Below are 19,975 nucleotides of genomic sequence, written 5' to 3' on the forward strand. Positions count from 1 at the left end.
CAAAGAGCATAATTAACCTTTTTTCTTTTAATCAGAATGTTCATAAATAGAATAACTGTACATTTTATATGGGACACGTCAAAGCAAATGTCACATTGTCAGTGTCCTTTTACTTTTGTTACTCTGCAAAGACCACAAGGAAACATACCCATAAATCATAGTATACAGTGCAAAACTGCCAAAGTCAACGGTCCATTATTTTGCCAGAGTAAAAGCATATTAGTTGTAACCAACCTATGTATAAAAAGGAAAGTATAAAACATAAGATTTCATTGTACTTTTTACATATTTTCAACAGAATAACAAAACATTCACGAGAAGAACGTGGAAGAATCATTAAGAAAACATCCGACAAGTAAAGAACAGCAGAGCGGATTGTGTTATGATCAGAGCGGAAATCCTGTTGGACTTAGGGCTGAGTATTGGTACTTGATAGCTTGAAGGTTTTGGCCGAAATAACCCTGTACCAAGTCGTATTGATTCTTTCCAGTCAAGCGATAACTGCATTTGATTCTCTTTGTTCCAAGATGTAGAAAAAAATGATTACTGGTATGCTTTTGTTCTCAGCCAATCACCGTAAGCATTCTTAGATTTAATGCTGATGCCACCAAATTGTTTAGAGTATGGCTGACGGTAAATGTTTTAATAATTTGAACACTTTTGAAAATGGTTTTGTGTAAAAATCGTTTGGATTAGGGATGCACTGATTGTGAAATTTTGAGCCTATCTATTCCCCTTTTCATGCCTGAAAAATAAAAAATTCTTCATTATTAAAAATAAACAAGAGCAGAACTGTTTTAAAGTAATTAAGCCCTTCAGTATACTACATTTAGATGAGCTCAAATCCAGTCATACAAATTGGCGTTACCTTTCATGTAAAAAACATCCTTGAAAAGCAACTGCTTCAAAAGCCTTATTACTATATATATATATATATATATATATATATATATATATATATATATATATATATATATATATATATATATATATATATATACACACACATCATAATTTGCTCAGTAATATCTATTTTTTATTGTTGTTGTTGCAAGTGCCTAGCCAAATACTCTATTTTTGAACACATAATGAGAACATTACCATTTACCTTTGCCAAATACTTATATTGACTGAACAGAGCGTTAATGCACAATAATGTAACTCAGCACAACCTCCATGAACTGTTCTACCCACAGGATACTGACAGCTAACAGCTAATGTTCACTAGCTCTCCTTATGCCAAGTTTAACACCGATTTGTTGTTCATTGTGTAGCGTTATGTCAATAATTAATTTATTGCGTCCTTTTGTCCCAAAGGCATCCTGAGGAAGATCTTTGTCCCAGACACATTTTCTATTGTCCCCAGGACGACGGGACCTTGTTAGTCTCGCGCCCTGCTTTTCAGTCTGCACAAGCTGATGAGACAACAGAAAAACATCGACCACCGCCATCGCTGAATGTCATCTCATTTGCCAACATGCGAGTTACAGTAAACAAGATGAATATCGGTGCATACAAGTGTTCGGTGAATAAATCAGTGCATCCCAAATCTCAAAGGGGAGGAGTGGTGGTGACATTTCATGCAATTGAATGCCTCCTTTCATAAGATGGTTATCAATTGAAATTATTTTTTTCTTTAAAATGGGTATCAGATGAAGTACTCATTGGTATCGGTATCACTTAAAGGATACTGGTATCGGTACTGCTATTATAATTTTTTTAACAATACCTCGCCCTAATTGGACCTGAGCGTCCTGTAGCACATCTGGCCACCATAGAGTTCCACTAAATGTTACAAAGGCTGTTACATTTTTAAAATAGAGGAATAAAATATTATGCAGCATTTCTCAGCATTTTATTATCCTTCCAAACCCATCGAGGGAATCTAGGCATCTAAATACAAGCCCCCTTTCTGGCCATTAGCTACCTGGCTGATGAACAACCCTTTAGTGCCTCGATTTGCACACCCAACAGTGTCCTTAACTCAACACTTTTAACACAATTCACCCCCCCCCCTCACTTAGTGTGCAAATTATTTTATTCAAAACAATTTGGTGTTATGAGAGATGCAACTGTGATCACAAATCCACCCCTTAAAATGGATTTTTCCTACATGAAAACAACCCTAACCACAACAGCAACTTCAATTTAAGTCAACAACATGATCAACTCAGTACCCAAAATAACACCCTCAACTTCCCGGTTTGTTATGGACTTCAAAATGAATACCTGAACCTCAGCATACTTGTAGCTACTTGAGACCTCCATCGGGGAATCTTTGGCCTTGTGCAGTTTTGTTTTTTTTCCCTCCGCCGTCTGTTCAGCACTCCCGGTCAAACTTGCAGCTCAGGTGCAGCTGGTCATCTCACATACTCAGCCTCACAGCTCCTGGTCATGGGTAGAGTCTGCAGCATCCCATTGCTATCCAGAGGGTGTTTCACCAGCTACCGCCAGACTGAACTTGGACATTACTTATTCACAGACAGCAGTAGGTTAATCTGAAAGAGAGCCGTAAAAAAAGATGAGTGCTTACCGTGACTTAACTGGCATACGTTATCTAACGTTTCTCCACTTGAGTTGCTCTCAGCAGTTTTGGATGTTGCAGCGGTATTATTAAAACTATGTCAGGTGCCTTCGGGCTGTGCTGATTCCACACTACTGTACCTGCTCCATCGATGGACATGCGATGATTTGAAGGTCCTCTCCGCTGTATTCCTCCTGAAGCAAGGCGTGCAGTCTTTGGAATACCTGCTGGATGTTATTCTGTGGGAAAAAAAGCCATCCTATTACTGAGTGCTGGAGGGAAATTAATGCTACATTTCCATCTGGCCTATGTCCCCTCGCTATCTTGTTTCCATGTCAACCGCAGAATTTTGTTTCCCTCTCATTCAGCTTCACCTGGCACCTTGATGAACAGTACACAGGCAGCACAAAGAATTCTCCATTAGAGTTCAATCGCACTGATAATTTATAGCTAAAAGGCACAATCTCAAAGCCAGATTTAAACAAGAGGGTCAACCTGATACTAAATTCAAACACGAGATTGTTATCTTTATCTCTTTCAAAAAAAATGATTGACAGGCCTTTTACAACAGTGAGTGAGCCTTGCTAATGAGTAAATCAAAGCAATGAAATATTTCTAATGCTGTAAAAGGTTTGTTTACATTGTTATGTCTGCACAATGAACCTATAATTTCAAGATCTATAATGGCAGATAAACACATGCACTCCTCTTTGATACATGTGAACAACATCTAATTTTTATTCTAACAGAAGATTACTGATTTGACCTTTGAGTGCAAGTGCATGGTATTCCTGCTTTCTAAACACCAGGAGAAAGAATTCTTGCTTAACAATAAGAATAAGAAACTGCCTCATGCAGTACATGCTACATCCAAGCGAATCTGCCACCCACCCGGACAGGCTTGAAAAGGATGAACTCCGTGTCTCTATTGGCTAAGTACAAGGACATGCTCTGTAAAGTGCTTGGCAGCTTGCTCTTCATCACCCGGTAGGTAGCCATCACTATATCGTTGATCTTTGCTGAAAAAGAGGGAAAAAAAAGAACTAAGGAAAAGCAGAAAAAAAACATTGACATGCCCTCTAGCATGCGCTATACAAGTTTTGATGAATTACAGTATGATGCCAGTGGCATTTCCTGAGACAAATCTTACCTGGCTGTGCCCAAGGTTGCTGAGACAGACTGTACGTGGGACCACCTTGGATAGCCATAGTTTTAAGAGCTGCAACCTGAGTGCAGACACAGTCAAACCTCTTGAGTTTGAAAAGACTTCATTTACGCTGGTGTTACTATAAGCCACACACACATGCACAAAGAAGCCAAGGTGCCAATTTGGCAAATTCAACTAACCCCTGAATTCGACAAAGAGTAGTATTTACTTAAATTATAATAGAAAACTGGGTGAAGTGGGCAAAAAAAAAGGCTGGCAGCAAATTATTGCAGCACAACTGCATTGCATTGAAAAGATTCAGAACACAACGAAATGTGAAAACCAAACATGCATATACACACTAATACATTGCAAGAGAATTAAATATCCTAGATGAAAAACATTCATTTTATTTTCAGTTGTCAGAAGCGTACCGAGACCTTCAGTGATCAGTGAATAAGCAAATGATTTTTTTTAAAGGTTTTTTTAAAGGTAAACGCTGGAAAAAAAAAATGAAGGTCAGGATGAGGCGTCGCTGCCTGAGGCGAAGTCTGCCTTCTAACTGCTCTAACAGTTACCTTGGTGAGAAACTCCTCAAGGTTCCCCACAAAGATCTGAGTTTGCTGCTGGATGAACTGCTCACAGCTGAACTTCAGGTGTCGGTCCACATCCTTCTTAGAGTCAATGTAGTGCTCCTTTATCTCTGGTGTTCCCTAAGGGCCACAGAGACGAAGGGTTTAGCACTATCAAGTGGCATTTCCCTTAGGCAGGGTGCTATCAAAGTGCATAAAGTGTATGGTAGGTTTAATAAAACAGGCAAAAAAATAAAAACACTACCTCCAACAGGAATTCAAGTATGGCGTTGTGACTGTTAAGTCGGAAGAATTTGGGAACAGCCTTAGGGTTCAGGATTTTGAAGGCAGCATCTTCACACAAAAGCAGAGAGATTAAATCTGAGCTGGTGTAGAATTAGAGTGCCCTCTAGTGCTATAAATTTAACATGACCTTGACTGAGATGATGGCGATAGGAGGAGCGAATCTGCCCTGTGAGCCATTGGTTAATGTACATTATGGTGTTGGATTACACTGTAATTTCCACATTAATTGTTGCCACCGGTGCATGTGATAGGCACAAGTTGCTTAATGAGCATGAGAATGTAATGACTGGCTTTATAGAGCCGAACACCAATGTTCCCTCCACCTTTAATTATCTTACCTCGCGTTTTCTTCAGGTCCAGTGAGATTTCCTTGATGGCAAAATCGGTGTGAAATGGGGCAATCTGTTCACGCACTATCAGCAGGTGCTTGATCAGGAAAAGTTGCCCGTCTATTTGTGTCTACGGAAAGTGATAGCACACTGTTAAATCCACACTGCAGGCTGCCAACACAAAAGGGCATCTGCTGACTACCCAAGCTACAGAGAACATAAAAAGCACAAGCTTAGAGACGATAGGGGAATATGTCTAATTGATAACTGCTGATTAACCATAGCTGGAGAGGGACGTATAACGGTGACAAAAAAGCCAGCTGAAACCATTTATTGCTCAGCTAGCGACTAAAACATTGGAAAAAGACATCATCAACATGGGGTGGGAACACGTCCTCTGAGATTGATGCTGCTGCTTTAATTTGAAGTGTTAGGTTGAAACGGGCCAGTTAGCACAGATAGACAGCAAATTTGAAGGTGAGAGAAGCCCATAAATAAAGGATGGTCCGCTGAACACTCTGCGGAGCATAATAAAGCACCCATTAAAATAAACTTTAAATTACATCCCAGCTGCTTTAGTTAAGGATCCTGTAGCCGGAAGGAATTTGAATAACAGAGCACATTTTATCTCAGAGGGAACTGATCTTATTTACTATGTCAAAAGAAAAAGGCACATTTTTCAGCTATTTTTATAACAATAAAAACCTGAAAAGTTCATACAAATACAAAACCATACTCTGCTCGTAACCGTGTGTGCCAACCTTGTTTTTAAGGATGATATCTGAAGCTTTAAGCAGGGACTGGATGCAGGCAGATAAGGCTTCTTGAGATAAACCCTGGAAGACTGCTCTCTGGAAAAACACCAAGTCAGTCAGAAAAACACAGGAATAAGAAATGCAAAAGTGGAAAAACTTTATCACACACCCTGCCATATTTTAGAATAGAAGACTAAAAAATTAGTGACAAATAAAAAAATTGAAAACTCACATCTATGCATCTGTAGAGCTTGGACAGACAAACCAATGTTCGTCTGACAGTGGGGTACCACATGCCGTGCAGATCAGCAGGAGAGACCGTTGTTTGTAGGCGTGATGCTTCTACATTCCCTGCATGCATTGTACAAAGGAGAAACAGCCATCAGGCAACAGTAACACCAAAAGTTGTAAAAAAAAAAAAAAAAGCAAACAAAAAACAAGTGTCACAATCTGGAAACACCGACCAGCATTGCTGTTTCTTCTACCATCAGGATCCTCAAGCTGAACATCAGAAAACATGGACTCTTGAGACATCTGCTTCATCTGCTCCTCCTTCAAGCTCTGAGCGATTCTCTATTGGCAAGAGTTAAAAGGTAAAAGTGTTAGAATCTTCTGTTTTCAATTTGCTTTACCAACAGTTTTCTTCAAGGCTAAATTAACAGAGAATTAAACTCAATTTGCAAAACTTTCCTTGCTTCACTTTGACCAGTACACAAGGAGATTTAACAATGAGAAAATAGTGCAAACGCAATACACAGAGTTCCCACACACTGTCATGGACAACAATTTCCATGACTTTTCAAGGACCCATCATGCATTTTTCCCTTACTCCACTTGCCTGGCATTTTTCAAACTTATCAGGTTCAAAATCTATTCACAACTAATTTTAGCAAGCAGGCATACACGGATGAAGAGACAGAATGAGAGAAGAAAAAGAAAGATATGCATGTGATGTTTAACAACCGTTTTCATTTACGCATCTTCAAGCTACATTACGTCAGCTGCTGAAAATAAATTTGATGTTATGTTACATTACATGAAAGGTTACTATTTTAACTGTAAAAATTCATTTCACACTACAAGATTTAATTCCAAAACTTTCAATACTTTTTTTTTCCAATTCCATGACTTTCCAGGCCTGGGATATGTGATTGCAAAATTCCATGACTTTTCGAGGTTTTCCATGACTGTGGGAACTTTGAAGACATTTAAGAGCTTTATAACAATAGTCGAGACTCAAAGGCATATTTCAATGCATGTGCACACATTCACAAGCCAGAGGACCTTATATGGCTTTAATTTACTTTAACTGACATAATGTCAGACATTATGGATGCCCCACAAACATCTTTCCCCCAGCAGAACAAATCTATACAGTCACCATGCTTTCACATTTAGTATCACCAATTTAGTATCTAACCAAATGTCTTGCCCTCTCTTTCTGAGTTATGACGTTGAATAACGGCCAGAAAAGTTATGGTGTCACAATGAAGAGGAGTCTTGACCTTTTGGATATAAAATGTCATTACTTTATATAATCATTATTTTATCCCATTATTTAGCCTATTAATTCATGTTTTTTTAAGGTCACGGTGACCTTGACCTTTAACCACCAAAATCTAAACACTTTATTGTTGAGTCCAAGTGGATGTCTGAGCCAAATTTGAGACAATTCCCCCAAGGCCTTCTGGAGATATCACATTCATGAGAATGAGACAAACACAAGGTCACAGTGACCTAGACCTTTGACTAATAAATTCTAATCAGTTCATACGTGACTCAAAGTGGATGTATGAGCCAATTTGCGCTCACAAGAATGGGCTGGACGGACGACCCCAAATAATGCCTCTGGTCATGGCTATAGTTGGCACGGAGGCATAAAAAGAATCGATACTTTCTGCAGCAGTACATCCATGCTGCCTAAAGCCAGCTGAGAAAAAGCACAACTGATTACAATTAGTGGAGCTTTTGTTACCGAAGATGTTACAAAGACTTACCTCCATCATCTCCAGTTTCTCAGGATAAGCCAGATCCCCTGGAGCTGGGTTGTAGCCTGTGATGTCAGTCTGAATGTAAATGTGAGTCCTGTAGACGAGCCTCTCCTGGACATCCTCCAGCATCTGCTTCACCACTGCATCAAAGGCCCCCAGCTGAGAAGCTACATAAAAGAGGTCAGAGGTCAGTTAACAGTTAAACCTATATCAAAATCACAACAGGGGTCCTCAGTACTATCTTAAAGTGGAAACTTTTCAACTTTTACTCCTCTTGTGTTTTCAAGCGGTATCATTGTTGGTGCTGCTGTCACAAAGACTACTGGGCTGTTTCAGTTTCACTAAGAGCCTGACTACCAAAGTTTCCATAGATACTTTGGTTGTTTCATTGTTCACCATCTATCACAACTGGGGATAGTAACTGCAGCGGCAAAGCCCTTACACCTGGGGTGTCAAGCTCATTTGAGTGTGGGGCCACATGCAGCCAAATTTGATGTCAAGCGGGCTGGACCATTAAAATCATTGCATAATAACTGCAGTAACAGCCCGACCAGTATTGGATTTTATATGGTGATTTTCTACTTTTTGAGCTGAACTATCATTAAAGGTGCTGACAGAATATATGTATACCATTCGGCTATTCACTGCACCACACTCTTGGAGCGTAGCACATAGTCTGGGCACAGACGGTGCAGAAGAACTGCAGATACAGTGAAATTGAAACGTTATTTGCCCTAAAAGTCTAAAAGTCTGCATTCACTCGCAGCTGCAGAAGCTGCTCCTCTAGCCCATCAATCTGTTTTGATCAGCTATGAGCTGCTGAGGAAAAAAAACAGAACTCAGTTCCGTCTACGCTCCGTTATGGACCCGCAAAAATGAAAGAATTTAGAGAGGGAACACAGAATGACAAGACATAGATTCTAATTTGGTAGGGCTCACTGGACCCGCTCTCTATGTGGATATAAACAGCTCATTCAAAGAAAGCAAAAACAGGATTCTAAGTTTCAGGTGATTATACACTAAAGAAAATATATTTATGAATACTACATTCCATTTCTGCCAACAGATGCCCCTCAATCCTACACACTGGACCTTTAACATGCTCTATCTTATCTGTTCAAGCCATACAAAAACTGTAAAGTAACAAATACAAATTGCCTGGGTTATGCAAAGCTATTTCTTGGGAGTTTTATTATCCAGGAGTCTCTACTAGCTGCAGGGCAACTGGTCCTGAGACCAAGAAGTTGTCCAATATATAACCCACTGTGAAAACACTTGGGTTTGTGTATGCACATTTAGTGATTCCAGGCAACGAATTTAGATGGATTTATTCAAAAGTCCACCACAAACTATGCCAAAAGTCGCAGGGTGTCCAAACTTTTTTATGGTTAAACATCAGTCCCAAAACTCCAGCTGAGCTGCATCTTAGTAACTCTACATTTAACACCCCATGTGACAAGTGAGAAGCTTTGAGGAGAACAAAAGGGCTAACCTACCGTTGTTATGAACATGGTCTTCCAGCATCTCATTCTTGAGGATGCTGCAGAGCTCAGACAGAGTTTCCAGGTGGATGATGTGGATGATTAGAGGCCGGAGGACATCATACAGGGATAAACATAACTTCTCCAGCAGCTCGCTGTCAAAGATTAAACACCATTTAATTGCTTTGTGCAACTAAGAGAAGACTAAAATTACACTTCAAGCTCATTTCAAGCTTTGACTTTTCCTTCAAGTTAAGAAATAAAGCGATGACTAAAAATAATTATGCAAACTGTTAAAATGTTTTGCTCTTAAAATGATCTATGCATAATTTCAGTCATAAAAATTGTCTACCCATGCTGTGTAAATTGGTATTTCAAACACTAAAAATGTCAAGCAAACTCATGCGATTTGAAGCATCACACCTTAAACAAACACATCCTGCATGTGTGCTACAAGACAATGGCTTTGTGTGTGTTCATTGATCATGTTACTACAGAGGCGGGCGCTACTCACTCTAGTTTAGGTGTAGGTTTAGAGAAGAACTCATTGTACAGTTGGTGTTCATCCTGGCAGACGTGAACCATAAAGGCACAGCCACTACGAACCTGCACAAATACACATAATGATCACCCGCTGCAGCTCCTTCCAATACTTTGCTTTGGCTCCACTTCAAACAAGCAAACACATCCTCCCACATAAATGATGCAGGCACCCATTACGGCAATCATTAACAAGATGCATAACCTTTCAAGTTTCATTAAAAGAAAAATCTCGGACAGGTGGCACGGCTGTTGTGACGTTTGTTGTATGAAATTCTGACCTTTAATTATGGCATCCCCATCAAGCCAATTAGTGAAGTGTTTTTAAATGCCACAACAGCCTCAAAATACTTAGTCTGTCAGGGTGCCAAAATTATCTCTGAAGTACCAAATCAGAATAAAAATATTTCACCATGAATTATTGTGCCAACCTGTAGGTCAGTTAAATTTTTAAACAGTAGAGGAATGCAGCGCAATAGTCTCCGCTTTATAGATGAGGTACCGCAGAGTATACAAACAACACTCTGCACAGTAATTCACTTGTGAACAAAACAAGAGTAAGCTTTGGATCCCTGGGGTGCACAATCTCATTTATCATGTGCACAGCTTTGTGTCTGCACCACACACTCCAGAAAATATCCCAGAGGGACCCCACTGTGCATTCTTTGCAAGCTCAAATGTCACCTTACTCTCTCTAAAGGGCAATTCTGCTTTGAAAAAGTCCTGCCTTACCAGAGCGCAGTGGTCTTTGCTGTTTTGGTTGGTCAGGTCTGTAATGGTGGATGTAATGCTGGGACTGAGAAGCAGCTCTCTCTGGTCAAGGTAGCACTGATGGATTTCATCTAAGAGCTGATGGTATCTGCTCACGTCAGTATAAGGAGGGATGAGTTAATTTGACACAACTGCGGAAAACAATTGTATAGGGAATGCTGCAACTTTGTTCTGCAGAAATGATAAATACTCACTCTGGTATCTTCTCTGCTCGCTGTTCTATCTGTTCAATCAGTGACTGGAAGAAGAAAAAATGTCAATAATAATGTGTACAATATAGGATTTGTTGCATATATCCGATATGCTGATTTAAAACAACTCATATGGACGATAACAGATACTGATACTGATATATCCACTTTTTTTCCAATATGATTTTAGTGATCATCAAGTCTCTTTTGTAGTGGAATGAACATCATATAATGCATACTGATGGCCCACCAGCAGATAGAGACATGAAATGCAATGCTTTTCAATGTTTTTATATTCATTCATTGTGCAAAATAAGGAAAAATATTGCAACTTGAGGTTGATAATTTGTACATGGTCACTTTCGCTAAAATACAAATATTAGTTTGTGATATTTGCACAAATCAGCACGCTGGCTGAATCCAATATATAATTTGAAAGCCAATATCGGCCGACACTGATGACATGCTGATATCGTCGTGAATCCCTAAAATGATCTATGCATAATTTCAGTCGGTAATAGAAACATAATACTCACTCTGACTTTAGGTGCAGCTGCTCTATACTTCACATAGTAAAGAGTAAAGGCGTTGTCTGCGTTGGCCAAGCCCATAGGATCCTGGGAAACAAATAAATAAATAAATAAATGTTTTAATCAAGTAATTTGGGGACAAACCTCCTGCGCCACCAAGCCTCACTAGAGCAAAGTTTAGACTGACTGTAACAGTTTTTATTGTAGTGGCCAGGCTCCATCTACACAATTGAAAGTGCCCATATAGGCCAGAGTTTACATCAGGGAAATTCAACAGCTTTACCCAGGGGCCACTTTTGCAAAATAACAGGATGCCAGGGGCCAGCCACAGCAGCTCCACTGCGGTCAGGTGTACGCTGAGGTAAATCTTTGGGATTTGAGGGCATTTGGGGTTAAGCCCGCACCTCTGTCAGAGGCTCCGGGGGACCCTCTACGGTACATTTTTTTTAATAAACAAGCTCTATTTTTATGCTTTTTGTGTACTCTGGCTTATTTACATTTAAGTATAAAAAAATCCCAACATGAATCAATTTACTTCCATGGTGAATTAAAAAATGGTTGGGTCGCCATCTGGCAACTACTGCGGGCCATTTGATTTTGCCAGAACGCTGTAAGTTGAGTATGACTGGTTTACAGAGTGGCTTAGACACATGACAGAGTCTGCATCTTTAGAAAATATGATCACCAGGGTAAATAACATCCAAAGCAAAACTACCCAAATATGGCAATTTTTCTGATTTGGTGCAAAATCTTAGAGAGGATACAGGATACTAATGGACTGGAAATGTCTGTGTTTGTACATATATGGGCAAAATCCCCAAGATGTCATGCTAACAAAAACACAGTCACTTGAGGGAGGACAACTTTCAATTAAATTTGAATCGTGGAGAAATTGGCAAACATGTTTTTTCTCTTTTTTCATTTTCAGCCAAAACTGTAAAGATATAGTTGAACATGATGGTCTGAACTTTCTGAAGTTATTGCAGAGCTTATTTTATGTTTTGCATGTCTTTGCAAGCATCTTTGAGAAACTAAATCTACCACTAGTTACCTATCAGTGGCAACTCACTGCCAGTAGGACTAACTGCTAGTTTAGGATGAACTCAAGCTCCAGTTTTCGCTGGTCTGTGGCCCAACAGGTAAATTAGGTCTCCAACCTAAAGTTAGTTCAAGTGTTGTTATGATTACATGCAAAAGCATCAGACATGTATTTTGGATAAATGATAAGTATAGACTTGAAATAACAAAACATGGAAATTTAAAAAACCTGAAACCCTCTCCTCTTAACCCTTGTCTCTTGATATCTTAGCTGCTTCTTGGCCCTGTTAAGACAGCACTTAAATTTTATGTACATGACGCAGGGGTAGTTCCTTATGCCTTTTAGGTTGGTTGTTTATCACATACAGCATAAATGCTTCTATACACTGTTGCTGGCTGCGTAGGAGGAGAAAATGTGACTTTTTCTTACCCTTTTCGTTAGCTGGCTTGTGAGATTCTGCATAGTGTTCACAATGTGGATCTTCATGAAGTGCATAGCTTTAGAAAGACATTGTTTAAACTTGGCCAAATACACTGGATAGTCCTTGAAATTGGGCTGTAATCAAAAGAAAAAAGTAGATGTTAGACAGCTTTAGTTGTGATTACATATAATATGCTGCAGTGCATCAATCACACAGTTAAAACAGGTCTATGCGGCATACTGAGTGTCTTGGTTTAAACATGTATTATTTACACGGAAGGCTTTCAAACATGTTTATTGTACTACAGTAATTAAAAATATGTCCTAATGTTAAAATATGCAATCACTGGTAGTCAAATGAGATCTGCAAACAGAAGGGATTTTTTTAGAGAGTGCAAGCTACTTACATGTGAAGAAACATATTCGATGCAGTCATCCAATTTTGACAGCATTGGAATAAAGCCTTCGCTATTTACAGACAAGGTAGGTGAGTTCAGTTTCTGCAAAGACAAAGAAAAGCTAAGTTTGAAGTAATTCCAAACAAAAACAATCATAATCTTTCAGCTTTATACTCAAAACACCTTTTTTTTTAGTTTCATCACTGTCAAGGTAAAATCTATAAAACCAGTTTTACAGAATTTACTTTGATATTGGAATGGTTTAGGAGATTAAGCTTAACTTAATAAGTACATTTAATGGAACCTTTTTAGAAATAAATAAGCAGAAAATGAACCTAACATCCAAGTTATCCAAATAAAGTTTTTAATGGGGCATAACTGCTGATTTTAAAAATAATTCATAATAATAATATCTAATCAGCAATGAATTAACAACAACATTATCAAATGTTTCACGATAAAGGAAACAGCCTACCGTGTTTATGTTTTCTAACTCATTAAAGTATGACAGTTTCTGCTGTATGCTCTCTGCCAGGTCAACAAGCTCCGACTGCGAAGAGAGAAAACAACAAACCACGGTTGACACAATACGACATGACACTTTAATTTCAGTTCAGTTCAAGTTCAGTTCAGCTCAACTTCCTCGAATAGTCCAATCTACATATATTTGTGAACATAAGCAGTTATCGGCAAGAAAAAAAAGAATGAAACTGCCGCGCTAAGATATTAAATATGCCACAGAAAGAACGAGAAGCAGACTGATTTTTTTTCTTGACCTGCAGAATGCTTGCTTGCAATCTTACAATCTGACAAGCTTTTATTTATGTCATGCTGCTCTGAACAAGACAGTGTACGCCCTTATTTCCAGTCATCTCCGGTGACTCCTCTGGGTGGTACCACAGTTGCTTTTGCACATTTCAGAACAGCTCCAGATTTTAGACTGTACAGACAGCTAATTCTGCAGTTTCTGAGTTTTGGGAGTGACATTCATGTTTGCAAATACCAAATACTCAGTGATCTGCTTATTATAGGGCTTGGGTTAATAGGTGGATAGAACAGCATGCAGCTTACCTGCTCTTTTAGCAGCTGTTCGCAGGCCTCATGCAGGGTGCCAGTCTTATTGGACACAAACAGGTACTGTTTCTGAAGGGAGTCCAAGTGCTCCAGAGCAGCACTGACATCTTTCAGGATGGCATCGCATTGCTCCTGGTAACAGTTTAGATCATCTCTGGTTTTCCTGAAGGGAAAGCAGACATATTATTTACTATGTGTGCTTACCCAAATACAAGGTGATGCAGTGACGCTATCTACTGGTTAGCAGAGCAATTTGATAATATTTTAACCCGTGCAGAAAAGAGGATGTGTACGTGATGCACTTTTGACCAAACCTTCAACAGGGATGGACCAGTAGATCTGTGCCAACAGAGCTGTGTACACACCCGACCAAATGTAGCAAAATCTTTATGGAAGCAGAAACGGTGGTGCATTAAACACCCTGTTGTGTTTTACAAAAATACTGCCTTTTAATACTCATTTTATTCCAAAGGGGCTTTTTGGCAACTGGAAACATATGTTCACATTACCTAAACGAGTGTGATTTTTTTTTTCATGTATAGTAAGTAAAAAAAGTAACAGAATTTGGTTTGCATACACATCACTGCTGAGACAGGGTCACACCTTTGACACAGACACTGATTGAGAGAAAAGGTAACTAAACCCGGATAATGTAGAAAAACGGTGCACATCGTATACAGTAGTGGCAAAAAAAGCGATCACTTGTAAATGGCTACAATCCAACCAGCCTACAGGAGATAATTGGCTTGAAATTATCAAAAAGATTCATGAGAGGAAATAATCACTTCCCTATTAAGACTGTGGAGGGACAATTACATTACAGGAAGGAAAAAATGGAAATCATATTTTTTGGAATAAGATATGTATTGGATGGTTCGCCTCGCCCGTTCTCACTACTTGAAATGTAATCTTCCCCTTTTTTACTGTCTGTTTTTATAATTGGGGTAAATGATACAAACTTTATTAAAAGCTGACATGTCATATTACCTGGTAATGTCCCCTTTGTTTTGTTTCTTGAATAAAATCTGTGTCAAATAAAAGCAATCTTGAAACTTTTCTGTTGGCTCAAGATTACTTATTGTGTGTCTGTGCCTGTGCATGTTTGGGTCTGTGGTTTATGTCAACAATCTGACTGAATTACCAGAACAAATCTGAGATATGTGCACCAGTTCAGAGGTCTGAGTCCAGGCTAGTTTATGATGCGTAGAGTGGATGTGGGTTTTTGGGTTTGAGTGGGTTGGTGTGTGATGAAAAGACATTTTAATGTAAAGTACACTGAGAATATTGGCCATAAGATGTTGCTATTAACTGTAGATAACACTGACTTGCCTTGTCCAAGTGGTATAATTTTGATGAGGGTTCGGCCGATATTGGTTTTACAGGGCCAATACTGAGTATTAGTACTTAATGACACTGATAATGGATATTTGTAACCAATATGCACTTACAGTATTTGTCGAAATTTAGAATTAGGAATATAACAAACTCCAAATCTAAACTTTGTTTACATACCTTTAGCGAATGTTGAATCAAATCAGAAACTTTAACCATCACATACAGCATGTTCCCAGCAACTTTTTTTTAAGTTCAGTGAAAATTTTAATAAAAATGAATAAGTAAAAATTGCTCCCTGAGATTTTTCAAAGTAAAAGTTCCTCCCATGCTGATACTTTCTTTGCATGTGTTTCAAACTGCCTTCCCCGGTGTTGATGGGGAAAATGTGATGGAAATTTGAGGTTATGGAAAGGAGTACTCGCTGCTAAATACTAGGACCTATTCAAAAACTGAAGTGAGCGGTTATGTTTAAGACATATGAACCTATAATGCAAAAGAACCTGCATGCCAAATCTTTCTACCCCTAATTATAATTAACCCTTTATGCCTGCCTTGCTCTAAACAAGCAGCCACAAAAATTGAGCATGACACCACAGTGTAAAGCACTTCAAACATTTATGCACCTGTATTTTGCACTCTCATCCTGGTCCATGTTTCCTTGTAACTTGGCAAACCAGGCAAAAAACTGCAACACAGAATTACACCGTATTAAAGCCATGCATCTTATCATGATGAATAATGTGTGACTGGCTGTAACACTGTTTACTGAAGGCAAAGACCTGTTGTGCTGTTTCTATCCTGTCATTCTCCATGTCAAGCATCTGGAAACCTTTGAGCAGGACGTCCTCTGTTGACGCGGGCACAGTCGCTGTGAAGGGGGACTGCAAGGATCTAGACGAAAGGCTGCACAAGTCCTCAATGGGCAACTGCAAAACAAAGCAGGGCTCTCTGTTTCTAAACAAGCCTTCACATGAAGCTAGCTGACAGCTCGACGTGGCGGAGTGCAAGCCGGATAGTTAGCCTAACATTTAGTAATATAAGGACTTGAATACCATGTTTATACAAAATAGAGGCGAGCTAAGTTAACACAGAGGCAACTTCAGGTTTTAGTTGACCTAACTGACGTTTACAAAGTAAGTTAGCAGCCCTGTTAGCTAGCTAGCTAGCTAGCTGGCTGCGGACTCACAGCTCACCTCTGACGGGATGGAGAGCGTTTCAGCCGCCGCTCGGATCTCCAGCACGGTGTCCATTTGTTTCTCCGTGAGAGGAGCCATGGCGTCAGTGCGGCGATCCCAGAACGATAGTTTCTCCCGGGTTTCTTTCTCTGTCAGGTCCAGGAGGGACTGATCTGTGGACGCCATCGTCACTTTCAGCACCAACGTCAGCAGCAGCAGCAACACGCAGGTACTTCCTGTTCCGGGAGTGTGGGCGGGGCTTAACGAAGCGGCCCATTCCTCACAGAGCTCTTGAATAGATTGAAACCTCAGCAAACTGACTCAGGTTTCAATCATTAAAATCAATCAGACATTTTTCCCGATCTTTAAAAAAAAAATCTTATTTCTTGCAATTTGCAGAACAGTCCCAGTTGCTCACTGTTTTTTTCCCCCCCATGTTTTCAACAGAAAGTGAACCACTCAGATTTTGAAAGCTGATGCATAAGCTGTTCTGCTATAGATATCTTAAAGTTTTAAATTTTCTTACTTGAAGAGTACTTTTTCTATTTTTGTTACTATTTTCCTCATACCTTAGAAGTGACTTAATTTATCAGTTTAACAGATTGTCGCTATTCTAAGTATCCAAGTTCAATCAGTACATTTGTAATGATCTTGAAATCACTTGTTCTTTGCTCGCATTACTTAGTTAATTAGCAGGTGCCTTTTGGTGTTTCCTCTGATTGCCATTTGGGAGGTTTTTGCCTTTTGTGCTGTCTAGGGAGTGTACTAAGACACAGAGTCCTTTACCCATTTCCAGTTAAACTGAAGTGGGATGTTTGTCTCAAAGTGTGTGCCCTTTGACCCTCTGTCTTTTCAGCCCCCCTCTTGGGTAGGGCGGGGTCATGGCTGCAAGAGGTCAGCACTGTTGATCACCAGCTCATGGAAAATTATTGAATATGAAAGTATTTGAATGTTGGCATTTATAATAATAATAACTACATGAATGTGTGATTCATCCATGGTCATGGTTTAGGTACTTTCAGGGCCTTAGAGCCCTTCACTGTCTGCACACAGTCATGTGAGTGGGCTCCAGAGTGCCTGAAGCATAAATATACTGTGAGATGAAGACCTTGTAGATGTTTACGCTACATTTTGCTGACAAAGCTGTATGGCATGTGAAATGTGCTGTATAAGGCTGAAGGTTTCTTCTGTTACTTGAAGCTGTTGATGTGTCTTTGTCCATGTGCTGGCTATAACAAGAGCTTCTCAGATCCGATTTATGTTGTAATTAGACTCATATATTCACATAAGATCAACTGTGGCTCATTAAGTGCATTTTATTATTCATCAAAATGAAGTCTGACGAGAGTACAAGGTTTTTCCACATCACCTACCTGAGCTGGATGACACCGAATGTTGCATTATTCATTGTTTTTGTTTTGCACTAGAGACCAGAGTACCACAAACTAGTTCCTCTATGTCAGTTGTTCTCAAACTTTCTCTGTCATGCCCCCCTTCAGAAGGCAAAAATAGTTCCTGCTCCCCCACCACACAAATATTTATTAATCATTAACAGAAGGCAGCTGATAAAAAAGGATCCATGTTGAATTTTAGTAAAAAAATAAATGTCAACACGATAGCATAAACAAACTCTTGTTCATTTTCCCTGCATACATTATTTTCATTCATCTTTGTTTCACTCCACATTTTCCCCCTGGTCATCCACAATCCATCTGCAGGGCCTCGATGCCCCCCGAGGGTGGCCTGCAGCAGTATGAGAACCTCTGCTCTCTGTACTGTACTGCTCTGTACACAGATGGATAACAATAAAGTCTCTCTTATCTCTTTTCTTATCTTATCTGAAGCCCACAACTTCATTATTACAAAGCTAACACCACAAGATATAGACCAAGGTGATAGATGGACTTTCTGGGCGGGACAGATATGACCTCGAGCAACACAATGATTTATCACAGAACGTACAAATCCAGCAGGTGGAGCCCCGGGGCACATTTTTAATACTTCAAATTGAGATTTTTAGCTCTTGTTCATTATGACTGCAAATTGATTTTTTTTTTTCTCTCTAACCACTCATTCAGAGAAAAAGACTTGATCCTACTTATTGTAAATGTAGCAGTCACACATGCAAAGACAGTTTGTCTTATCTCCCAATATACTGTCTGCCAACTCTACCGTGCCTCCCTTTGTTAGGCGTAAAGCACAGAAGAACAAAAAATATATATAAAAATTCCTGTCTTTGTTTAGATGTGTTCTTAGCCACATTTTTTATGTCTCAAAAGTGGAACCAGACACTGGACAGATATGATTACAGTTTTGTGTGTGTGTGTGTGTGTGTGTGTGTGTGTGTGTGTGTGTGTGTGTGTGTGTGTGTGTGTGTGTGTGTGTTTGGTTAAATTTACTGAGAGATGGAATCATTGCAAACACCTCACCTCATTGTCCCATTGTTTTGTCGACAAAATGCTGTATGTGTAAAAAAAAAAAAAATAGGCTGTGTAGTTTTGTTTTGCACTGATGTTGTTGATGTCTTGGTGTGATGTTTTTCACAAAATATTTTCCTAACGTTACAAATGATATGTTTGTTGTTTAAATAATTAAAAAAAATTTTTTTGTGTGTGTGTGTGTGTGTAAAATTGCCCAAAACTGATATCGGTTTCTTTGAATGTAATTTTTATTTTATGAATTTATTTTTTTAAACTGCTCTCTATGTTGATGCACATGTTGCCATTATAATTTCTGTGTTTTTAAGCTGAACTGTGAATACTTCCTTTTTTCCTATTTCCCGATAAAGTAGCTATAATTCAAATTTGAATGAACATTTTGTTAAAAAAAGGATGTCTTTCTCTCTTAAACAGCAAAAATTGCGGTAAAAAACAGAACTATGTAGCTATCAATTGTGATTACACAAACAGCTTCCAGTATTTCTTAACAAACAAAGATGTACACATCTCAAAATCCTTCAAAAAGCTGGTGGCATGACACGGAGGAGATAGTGTTCACGTATTACAGCTCTGTCTGCAGGGTGTCTCATGGGGAGGTCACACAGAGTTCAGATATTTTTTTTCTTTTTTCCTCTTGTCTACTTTAGTTGAAAGGGGATGCTGCAGAATTCAAGCCACGCTACTCCAGAACAAAAAGCGATGTCAGAGCAAATCTTGTCAGAAGTTGTATTTTGGCTCAGTGTGGGTCAGAGTGAGTCCTGTAAAGCAGGACTGACACTTTTCTCTACTGTGGTGTTGGTTGTTTTCTTTTCACTGTGGTGTTGTGAGCGCTAGTTCGAGCTTTAATGAGAGATCAAGTACAAATGAGTGTAAACAACAAGCGTCAACAATTAAATTATCATCTTACTGAGACACATTTTTAGCATGCAGTAGGACAAAGAGGACAAATCACACAGGTA

At 39.1% G+C, this 19,975-nt stretch overlaps 1 protein-coding gene across 1 annotated transcript; it reads right to left on the reverse strand.

Annotated features, from left to right (window-relative positions):
* Positions 1-12: 12 nt before the first annotated feature.
* Positions 13-16,801, reverse strand: cog3 (component of oligomeric golgi complex 3). Its single transcript, XM_042495231.2, has 23 exons — positions 16,597-16,801; positions 16,183-16,329; positions 16,027-16,088; positions 14,066-14,231; positions 13,470-13,544; positions 13,004-13,096; positions 12,606-12,731; positions 11,144-11,224; positions 10,611-10,654; positions 10,378-10,504; positions 9,620-9,711; positions 9,121-9,260; positions 7,631-7,791; positions 6,098-6,206; positions 5,866-5,984; positions 5,640-5,729; positions 4,888-5,008; positions 4,509-4,597; positions 4,250-4,384; positions 3,675-3,750; positions 3,416-3,543; positions 2,665-2,763; positions 13-2,498 (listed from the first exon to the last, which is right to left on the reverse strand). Exons 1-23 carry the CDS (start codon positions 16,762-16,764, stop codon positions 2,469-2,471), a joined length of 2,478 nt encoding a protein of 825 aa, XP_042351165.1. The 5' UTR covers positions 16,765-16,801; the 3' UTR covers positions 13-2,468.
* Between the last annotated feature and the right edge of the window lie 3,174 nt (positions 16,802-19,975).

The sequence above is a fragment of the Plectropomus leopardus genome, chromosome 10 (genome assembly GCF_026936395.1).
Source record: "Plectropomus leopardus strain MGB_pleo_1.0 chromosome 10, ASM2693639v1, whole genome shotgun sequence".
Classification (NCBI taxonomy): Eukaryota; Metazoa; Chordata; class Actinopteri; order Perciformes; family Serranidae; genus Plectropomus; species Plectropomus leopardus.

Excerpts from the sequence above, each read along its gene's own strand:
- cog3 (XM_042495231.2), bottom strand. The coding sequence starts at position 16,764 with ATGGCGTCCACAGATCAGTCCCTCCTGGACCTGACAGAGAAAGAAACC. Across the intron at positions 6,207-7,630 it reads AGAAACTGGAGATGATGGAG|AGAATCGCTCAGAGCTTGAA; the intron begins GTAAGTCTTTGT and ends TCTTGCCAATAG. Across the intron at positions 5,009-5,639 it reads ATATCATCCTTAAAAACAAG|ACACAAATAGACGGGCAACT; the intron begins GTTGGCACACAC and ends CACTTTCCGTAG.